The sequence below is a fragment of the Rasamsonia emersonii genome (assembly GCF_000968595.1).
Source record: "Rasamsonia emersonii CBS 393.64 chromosome Unknown ctg1118621762407, whole genome shotgun sequence".
Classification (NCBI taxonomy): domain Eukaryota; kingdom Fungi; phylum Ascomycota; class Eurotiomycetes; order Eurotiales; family Trichocomaceae; genus Rasamsonia; species Rasamsonia emersonii.
The window spans coordinates 13894-24327 of record NW_013562556.1 but is presented as its reverse complement, the minus strand read 5'-3'; the positions used below and the strand labels follow the sequence as shown (position 1 = coordinate 24327).

The 10434-nt window shown below is 51.6% G+C and overlaps 2 protein-coding genes across 2 annotated transcripts; both read left to right on the top strand.

The window, feature by feature from the left end:
* Nucleotides 1-2321: 2321 nt before the first annotated feature.
* Nucleotides 2322-5620, top strand: T310_10158 (uncharacterized protein; the record flags this gene model as incomplete). The annotated part of the gene is made up of 6 exons (XM_013467414.1): nucleotides 2322-2365; nucleotides 2437-2546; nucleotides 2616-2983; nucleotides 3041-3326; nucleotides 3392-4475; nucleotides 4531-5620. 6 exons carry the CDS (start codon nucleotides 2322-2324, stop codon nucleotides 5618-5620), a joined length of 2982 nt encoding a protein of 993 aa, XP_013322868.1.
* A 4180-nt stretch (nucleotides 5621-9800) lies between these two features.
* On the top strand, nucleotides 9801-10434 carry T310_10157 (uncharacterized protein; the record flags this gene model as incomplete). Its single annotated transcript, XM_013467413.1, has 2 exons — nucleotides 9801-9911; nucleotides 10150-10434. 2 exons carry the CDS (start codon nucleotides 9801-9803, stop codon nucleotides 10432-10434), a joined length of 396 nt encoding a protein of 131 aa, XP_013322867.1.

The window sequence follows — 10434 nt, the reverse complement described above, 5'->3', positions numbered from 1 at the left end:
TGCTGGGACCAGTAGATGGCTGTCAGCTACGAGCGTCCTTTTTATTTTTCTGTGGTTCCCTGTTGACCCACAGGCGCGAAACAGACGAAGTCAAGCAAGCAGTGTGGTAACTTACCGCTGCTGTCCGGCCACTAATCTGGATGCTCTGGATGGTGCGTGTTGCTACTGCATCCAAGCCCAACACGCACACCACTGCAAGTTGTAACAGCTGAGTCACCTGTAATAGTCAGAGGATCTGCCTGCTACTGTTCTTCTGCTGCGCAGAGAAAAGCAGCAGGTCGTGGGGGTCCGTCTTTCGTATTTTCCGGAAGTCGCGGCACTGCTATTATTTTTATTTTTTTATCGCGATAAGCCAAGCGCGCAGAGGGGACTGGCCCAGCGGTGCGTGCGCGGTGCGTGGAGACAGCAGACAGGGGCTGAGAGGGCGTCCCAGTGGGGGCACTTGTCGCGAACGGAAGCGTGGCTGGAGACGGGCGTGCGTGGAAGTACGAGGGGGCTTCGTCGAGGAGCTGCTGGGCGCGGGACGTCGCGGCCCTTTTAACCCTGCGCTGCTTCTGTCGCCGCCCTGCGAGCACGCACGATTCCCTGGGTCGTGCGCGCCAGTCAGCGCCTCCCTTCACTGCCACCACCTATCAGATTCTGCATCAAGTCACCGTTCCTCGGCCCCTCGATCTGCGGGATATCGTATACCTAAGGTAGCTCCGCCCTGGCCTCTTCACCTTCTGATCTCACCGCCTGATACTGCTTTTCCTCCTGCACTGACAGTGACAGCTCTCACCACCGTCGTCCTCATCGCGACCCTTGATCGTCATGCTGCCCCTCCACGGCCATGGTCCGCTCACCGACCGGGACATTCTCTTCGCGGACTCTCCGATCCTGAATTTTTGATTGGCTCCCGTGCCACCCCAAGTCACGTGCGTAGCATTGCCATCGAGATCGCCGCCGATCGCTTTCTCGGCGATTCACTGATCCGAAGATAACTGCATGAGTGAACTTGATCCCCTGGTGAAAGAGCAAGCTAGTTAATACCAACGTGCCCAGAGAGCTTAGAGCCAGAGTACCATCTGAAGCCAGAGCTCAGTCCACCAAAACAGTCACACAACGGACCATTCAACAGTTGATGAAGTTTGATGAAATACAGTTTACGGCGGTACTAACTAACTTGAAGAGGAAGATAATTCGACCTTAGCTGTCTGTCTACTACGTAGGCGCATTGGACTGTCGTCGCCAGGGTCTATTGATTGATTTTCGACTTTTCTTTCAACAAGAGAGAGCTTGATGTTGCTCTCTCGGTGGCGACCGTCTCCGATACCATGACATTTCTTCTCATTTCTTCTTTCTGATGCTTTATTCCAGACTCTCAACTGATCCTGGTCATATCCTGCCGTTGCAACGTCATCGAATTATCTATCTAGGGCGCTCCAGTGATGACCGGAGCAGTGACTCCAGATGCCGGGTGGACAGACGCGTGCTGGGCTGAAACCGGGAGGCTGCCTCTGCGGTATCGCTGGCCCGTCTCCAACTGTCCAGATTATCAACCCGCATCAATGAGAGTTGAAGAATTACTTGATCTAATCTGAGGTGTTGCCCTAGATGCTTCGTTCGGTTCAGTGGCCTATACGGAGTATATTCGCCCCTGTCCGCACAAAACCCACCATCCCAATCTCCTCCCTTGAGCCATTACTTTCAATTAGAGTAGGAGAGGTCTTCTGTCGGACAGTATCGCTTGCGTGTTCGTTGACGATATTGTTGTGCGATAATTAAATGTAGGAATCCTAATGGAAACATTAGAGCATAGTTAAAAGGACAGAAAAATATAAAAGTGGCGTTTGTATAAGGACCAAACCACCATCGCAGCAGGATAACATCACATTCAAAAATAGATGTAGCACCTAAAAAAAGAAGAAGAAGAAGAAGAAGAAGGAAAAGGCCTAAAATTCGAGAATAAAGTCAATCTGCGTTGATTGATGTGCTCTTTTACCTGTATGTACCGCCGTACAGTCGCAGCATTGCAGTCACTAACTGGTTCGGGAAACCAGATGGGGAAACGTTGTTCCGGGCCGGGCACACCGGGGAAGAATCCGCAGTCTCGATCCATCCGGCAGTTTTATTGAGACCATATTGATCAAAGGCGCTCCCCCGTTGCCATTCCCCAACAGCCCTTTGTGTAGGCAGAAAAAACAGTGTCTGCGCATTCGGGCCGTTGGCATTGTCGTCATGTCTGCGCTCTTTGTCGTTGACTTTGCCTCTACCTCTGCGTGAGAACGGTCGCCTCAGCCACGTCCACTGGGGAAGCTCCGACAACTGCAACCTCGTCAGCGATGGCGTCGACAGACCCGTCCGCGGGCTTGATGGATATCGCAAGGTGAGAGGAGCGCTCTCTGAATGAACGACTACTTGTGGACCGGGTTTACTTGCTAACGCGACGTCCTCCAGCTCTCTCACTCAGGATGAAATTCCTTTCAAGTTGCGATGCGCTATCTGCAATAAGCTGGCCATCAACGCGTTTCGACTGCCATGTTGCGACCAAGCAATATGCGAAAATTGTAAGTTTAACCCACTGCTACATTCTGGGGGTTTCGAGTGGGTGGCCCAAGATACTGATCGCTGTCCAGGCCAGCAGTCTTTGCCGGAGAGTTGCCCCGTCTGCGATCATCATCCCATCTCGTCCGACCTCTGTAAACCTAACAAGGCGCTTCGCACCACCCTGAAAGCTTTTCTGCGGACGGAGGAGAAGAAGCGGGAAAAGGACCGACCCTCCACGACACCGACCGTCGCGACACCTGTCGACGGCGCCGCAAATCAGACAGGGGCTCAGACCACTACTGTCTCTGCTGGTCAGGATTCTGGTGGTCCTGAGCCGTCAGCAGCTGCTCCAAGCGGAGACGGGAAGACTGAAGAACCTTCCGTTGACGCCACGCCAGTCGAGGGCCCGGCGGAGAATGCAGGTGAGGTAGATGGCGAGCCTCAAGCGCCTCATGAGGTAAGTGCGGCCCTCATTGTCTGAGTACCAAGATCCAGCACTAACCTCGTCGAGAAGGGCCAGGAACCTGCCGACGGTGTCGCCGGCGAAAATGAAGGACCCGAGGGCGCCGGACCGAACGGCACCGCTGAAGGCAGTGCGGATGCTTCGGGCGAAGACGGTACCCAGTCTGGCCAGCAAGGAATGGGACAGTTCAATGGACCTACACAGATGTTCCCGAACCCCATGGGATTTGGGATGGCTCCGGGAATGATGCCGAACATGGGGTGGGGCGGACCTCAGGACTTTAATTCCATGGGGCAGTTCATGCCTAATGCGATGGCGAACTTCCAGAATCCTATGGGTAGGTGTCACCTTAATGACGATGCATCCCATAAACTACGGCGGCTGACATGTCTGTCCTTGCAGGAATGCCTGGGATGGGTATGGACCCGATGGCAGCGGCTCAGGGGATGTTTGGAGGTTTTGGGATGAACATGAATGATATGAGCAATGGCATGAACATGGGGATGAATTTTGATGCAGGACAAGGGATGTATGGAGGATGGGACAACTCACAGAACAATATGTGGAATGGAGGCCAAGATAAATACAATCCAACTGCATTCGCGAATGGTATGGGCCCTGATTATGGCGCCTCAGGATTTGCTGGCGGTTATAATATGTCCCACTCCAACGGGAACTATTCTCAGATGCAGCAACCATCGCAATTCCCTAACCAAGATTTCCAGAACGGGTACTATGGCCATGGTCCTGGCTACGGGCGAGGGATGATGGGTCGCGGCCGCGGCCGTGGCTTCTACTACCAAGGCGGCCGAGGTCGTGGCGGCTTCTTAGGACCGATGAATGCTAATCAGAACTACCCAGGAAACAATACTAACCAAGCAGCGTTCTCAAATCAAATACCTCCGCAGGCTCAGGAGTCCGACGCCCCTGCGCCCCAGCAGGGTGCGCCGTCTGAGGCGGATGTTAAGAAGTTTAACGAAGAACTGGCTCCTGGAGGTGAAGATGATCTCGCCGAGGGCCAACCTAAAGAGGACAACACCAACGGAGCTGGTGTTTCTGCTTCTGAGACTAAAGACGCCGATAATGCTGCTGCGCCGGACGGTAAACCAGAGGAGACGGCGGGCGAAAAGGAGGCCTCAGCAGCGCCGCAATCGGAGCAGCAGCTCCAGGGTATTCCGACTATCGAAAGTATCGACCAGGCTTTTTCTCGCCCTCAGGCAATCCCTACTGGCCCAACGCATATGATGGAAGCGGGCTATGGACGCGGGCGGCCACCCATGCGAGGAGGCTTCTACGGTGGACGTGGCGGCTATCCGAATGGGAGCTTTCAGCCGATGCCAGGCATGGGGCAAGGCGTCGAAGGCGCGCCACAAGCACCTCGTGCCATGCGTGAAGGACTGCCCAACACCAGCATGCGAGGACGCGGCTTTCCGTTCCAGGGACGAGGGTCGATGCCGCCGCAGAGATCGGCCGAAGTCTCCAGAAGGTACGCACATTCTCCATGGCCAATGTTGTCCGATATCTAACGTTTTTTTTTGTAGCGCAACTCCCGGAAATGCCCGTCAAGAGGACACTCGTCCGAAATCTCCATCTCCGTCGCACTCTCGGGCACGGTCGAGGTCGAGGTCGCGATCGCGATCCCAATCTCGAGCTCGTTCACGATCAGAATCCCCGTCCCGCTATCACCGTCACCATCGGGATCGATCCGAGACTCCTTACGACAGCGAAGATGACAGGGACAGGAGGCGAGAGCGCCACAGACGGAAGGCTCGTCGAGAGGAGGAAGAAGACGGGTTGTCCAAGGGAGACGACGACCGTTCGCGCTCCCCATCCCGGGATGAATCTCCACGACGCTCCTCGCACCGACGAGACCGGGACCGGGACCGGGATCGCAAGAGTTCGCATCGTTCGCACCGCTCACGCCGCCACCGCAGTCGTAGCGTAAGCCGGAACGGAGAGTCTCGCTACCGCGATCGAGAGTCGGCTACCCCTGAGGATTACGCAGTGGATAAAGGCGATCTTGCGAGTCGAATTAGCAGGAGCCGTCGCGAAGAGGAGAGGCGTCGTGACCGCGAACGCGAGCGCGAACGTGAGAGGCGTCGGGACCGAGATCGCGAACGAGACCGGGATCGCGAGCGCGAGCGCGAACGTGAGCGAGAGCGAGAGCGAGAACGAGCTCGTGAACGAGAGCGGGAACGAGAACGCGACAGGGAGCGCAAACGATCACGTCGCGACCGCTCCGAGTCTCCTGCCGAGAGTGACTCATCCCGGCACCATTCGCGCCGGGCCAAGCGAAGCCACCGAGAGGAATCGCGGAGCGGCGAGAAAGACCGGCGGCATGCGGCTGATAAAGACCGGAGTGCAGCAGACGTGAAGCCCGCGAGGGCCACCGAACAGGAAAAAGATCCGCACACCCTGGAACGCGAAGCCCGGAACCGAGAGCGGTTGCTCAAGGAACAGCAGCGGCGCGAGGCTATGAACGCCGAGCGGGAGAGCAAAGTCAGCCGGCGTCGCGAGAGCCGGCACGAACGCAGTCTGGCAGGAGGGCGGCGCCTGAGCTACAAGTTCGAAGACGAGGATGATGAACTAGATCGGATCGAGGAGGAGCGGGAAGCAAGCCGTTGGGCATGACCTTTTCATGACTGAGGAAAACCCCTTTACTGGTTGATCTGAATAAAAAAAAAGAAGTTTCTTTTCTATGATACGTGATACATACAATACACATTTTGCAGGTGGCGCTGTTCTTTTTTCCCCCTTTCCCTTGTGCCTTTTTACTCACTTATTTTGCATGTCTCACAAAAGCATCCTCTTTTTCTCTCTTAAAAAGAAAAGTCATCAACTGGGCCGGGAATGAATTGAATCATTTAAAGGCGTCGCGTCGCATCGCATCGCATCGCGTCACTTTGTTGTTGTTGTTCCCTTGCATGTTTCTATTTTAATTGCTTCTCTCTCACTTTCTCTCTCTCTCTCTTCTTACAGGCCGGCCATTTTAGATACTACGATTGATACTATGATTGATTGATTGATACTATGTGCTCTACATGCTTAGTTAGAGGCAATGAATGGCCAGACGAGATGAGACCAGAGGTCAAGTCAAGTCAAGGGGCGGGCCCGCACTTCATAGAATGAAAATGCAATCAATGGCGATTTAAATGTTTGTCCAAAAAAAAAAACGATCCAGTGTGTTTTGGTGAGATAGATAGTAGATAGGTAGGTAGATGTTAGTGTAGAGGATGGCCGTTGTCATACTTCTAAGCCCACTGTTCTGAAGTCTCGTAATGGTTACTTACAAGCTCTTTGCTTTTTCTCATTGTGCATATAGCCTATCCAGTCAATCAATCAATTAATTAATCACTCTGGTTCTTCAGTTATGATATGTATGTATGTATGTATGAATCATAAGACACTAACTGACGGTTGACCAGGCGGCACACTGCATGAAAGCATAACCATGCCGAATTACTGTACTGTACAGTATACACAGGTATCTCTCTCATTTTTAGTTAATAGTACCTTTTTTTAAAAAAAATTATTATGCAGGTTTGATGGAGAATCTGCTTGCTTGATCATGTCTTATTTCCATGTCTTATTTCAGGGATGGCTGCCTTGTTTCATTTCGTTTTGTAGGTAGTAGTGTCTTAGATCTGGCACTGGTTGACGTTAGAGATATCTGTCAGCTGAAACTGCTCAGCTTTGAAACTGCTTTTTATAGCTATTTACTTACTTACTTGCTTGCTTGCTTGCTTACTTACTACTTCTTATGTGCAAGAAGAAACTATGACTAGTACCATGCACAGAGCTCGTATATTATCTCAGTTGCAAACAGGAAATAGATTCCCCATGCATGGACATATACTCCCTCCTTTCCTAGGTAGGTACCTAACCTACAGTGCGTACCCGCTCTGATTCCTGTCGCGGCTGCTTGCATCCATCCTCTTCCGTTCTGTCCGGTTCCGCTCCATTTTCTCTGATTCTGCATGAGTTGTGCTGTTTGCTTTTCTTAATTTTTTTTTTCGGTTCTAACTTCTGACAGGTTCCGGCAGTGACGGTGGCAGTGGTAGTGTAAAAGGATAAGATAAGTTCGTCCTTCATCTTCTTCCTTCCTTCGTATTTTCTCTCTTTCTGTTCCTTCTCTCTCTTTGTATCACTTATATACTTGATATTTGACACGTGATATGTGATTTTTATATACATGCGTACTTCATAATATCTTGTCTTGTCTTGTCTTATATACAGTACTGTAGAATACATATCTCAGAGCTCTCTGCCTTCATCATCTTTCTTCTCTTCGCCTCTCTGTCTCTGTTTTGTTTAGCCTGAGTTGATTGACTTGATGTGCTCTTCTCCGAGAAGACAACAACAATGGAGAGCGTCAGAGCATCGCAACTTCTACAGAAAGAAACAAACCTGAAACATGAAACTTTCAGTACTCAGAGGTTTTGTCTGGGTCTGTCTGAGTCAAAAAAACCAGAGTTGTGCAAATCTGATGGACATGGAACGTTCTTCTTTCTGTCTGGGAGGGAGTTACTTTATATAAGAGCTGTCATTTCAAGAGGGAAGGAGAGGGCGATTCTGCTTCCTTTTCTTTCCTCTACAACTGCCTAGCAGAAACGACAAGGGCTGATTGATTGTTTTGGATCTTCATGACTTCCTTCGTCCTTGTTTATTTATTTGTTTATTTCCCTGACGATATCACGCCTCAGATGGGTAGGTGGGTGGGTGTGTGGGTGGGGGAAAGCCATCATCTCTGACCTTCCAACCTATACCTGTCTATGTTCGCAATATTTTTTTTCTATCGAACTGATTGACGAGGTGAGCTTCCCCTGCTGGAATGGAATACAATCAGGATTTTATGTGACAGCAACGCTGACTCTTTCGAGAACAGTAAAGTACATACATGTACTTCACATACCTTTTCAACACCCCATGTGCGCGAAGCGACAGAAGAAGCCCCTGATCTGGGCTGAGAAGGAGATCTCTAAGTCGAATACGGACAGCCCGAGTACGAGATCCTGGTACGGGTACACTTAACCTGGTCGAGTCGAGGTGAATTTTCACAGTTGAAATCTGGAGATGAGAGGCTATGCCACGACATCGCCGTCTCACGGAAGTCTATGAACAATACGCTGCGCATCTCCACGACAGTCGGGACCTTGCAACTGCAGCCCTGGCAAGTCACCAGGGTTGCATGGATGCAGAAGCAGGAGCAGAGCGCGCTTGCAGGAGGGATTCTCGCTGATGAATGTGGACTTGGCAAAACTATTACGTGTTTACAGCTCGTGCTGGACCCTTATTTTGGCGACTTCGCACTTGGTCAGGTCAACTGCTGGATTGAGAGATCCATCGCCACGACACTATTCTGATCGTCTGCAACTCTTTTTTTTTTCTACAGTAGCCTTGGGGCTGGGGGAATGTGTCAGATCCGCGAACGCGACGGTACATCGTTTCTGCAGAGATACTTCAGTCGATCCTGGCAGAACAGTCGTCGTCTAGTCGAGGACCAGCCAAGGGCCGCGCGGCCAAAGACGTGCTGACCGAAGGAGACAGCATACCAAGTCACGTCCCAATCTCCAAAGATCGCAAGTCCTTCAATGTCTTGACTCCCGAAAGGCCAAGCCGATGTCGAAACTATATAACCCAGCCTGCCGGAGAAGGTCCTGCGCAGCCAGCCAAGAAGCAAGCCAACCGTCAACAGGGGGAGACTGGGAAGGCTAGGTGGTGACCAAAGTGCTGCTCCTATATAACGCCATGCCGAGCGAACCAGAAGGTGAAGAACATGCTGCCCACGGTTCGCCGTCGAAACTAGCGAGTGGACTTCTGACTGACACTGATTGCGTCTTCCCAAGCTACGGATATAAACCCAGCATCGACACTTCCTCTCAGGTGCTGCTGGTACGGTGTCTGTCTCTGCTCCATGCCCACTGCTCAGCCAGGTACACCAATTCCAGCACGTATGTACATGGAGAACTCGACCCAAGTGCCGGATGTCGGCGCAGTTGATACCCGTTGTCACGAGTCGTACCCGGCGGCTGTCGTGTTCGGACGCCGTTGAGAACTGAACGAAAATCGGACGAAGGTGTTCTGTGACGATGAACAAAAGACAGAAGGGGTATATACATATGTTCGACGACAGCGACTGGCAAATCGCGTGCTACGAATAAATTGTTGCCAACGAAAGAGAAGGATTCCGAACAGATGCGCAGTACATACCGGCCGACACTCGTCCTGGCGCCCTCCCATATCGTGAGTGGGTGGGTGCAGGAGGTGCGCCGGAACTTTAGCGACTATCTGAAGCTCTTGTTCTATGTACTACAGCTCAAAGGGCGCTAGCAGGTGGTGTCTCCGACCCGGCAATCAAGCAATACATCGTCTCCACCAAGGAACTGCATGCGCATCTGTCTTATCGTTATACGACACTTGGAAGAGACGGACTCTCGACCTGAAAGTAACAACGGTCATTGTGGAAAAATCGTCCACCTTCTCCTCTCCATCCAGGTCGAGTCAGTGAAGTAAGTGATTGATTTGGAATGTGGCGTAGTGAGGAAAGTCATCTCATACTGGGGCAGGCATTGAAGCTGACGAGGCTTGAGAGGAGTTTGATGCGGTACAGGCATACATACCTGACTATGAAGCAGCAGCCTTGGAGAATTTCAAGTCAAGTCGCGAAGTCGAAGTCGAAGTTGCTAACGATCGAGCAGCTTGAGTGCAATTCAAAGAGGGCACAACAAATGTCTCCATTCCAGTGACTATTCCGGATGAACGTGGCTAATCAATGGAACTATCCCGTGGATTGCAATTGTGCTGTTCAGAGATGCTAGCTGGAGACCGAGTTATGAATGCATCATGCATCCGGACTCAGCCAAGTCAACAATACCAGGTCCTCTTCGAAAGCACATCAAATGACGTTGATGTCGAGACAATCGTACGCAATTCCCATGCTAGTCTGTCTCGATGAGCGATGCTAACAACCTTTCGATTCAGGAATGGGTCCAAGCGTTGTGATGCATGTTGGCTCATCTCGCTGGTGATCGAGCTGGTCATATTTGAGCTGACCGCGAGCTGCTTACGCATCGATTGCTCGATCTATCCCATCGTTCCCACACAGTCCAGCTGCATCAACAGATTTCCTCTTTCTAGGATATCTGTTGCTGTTGATGCAGCTGAGTGGAGACATGATCACGTCTGATGACAAGGGTTTATCATTCGTTGTATACAGTTCCGTCAACACTCCTTTTGAACAATATGGGCAAACCGGCCGTTGGGATATTTATCTTCCCGCTGCTATGACTGCGGCGATGGCGCAGCAGCAGCAGAAAACGACTGGTTCTGTTGGCTGCGCATTTGACGAATTTGCCAGCGAGCCGCTTGTTAAAGGATCAATTGAGCCGTACAGAGCCATCGACAACCCCTGTTCCTCGGACTTGTTGGAGCAAATCGAGCTATGA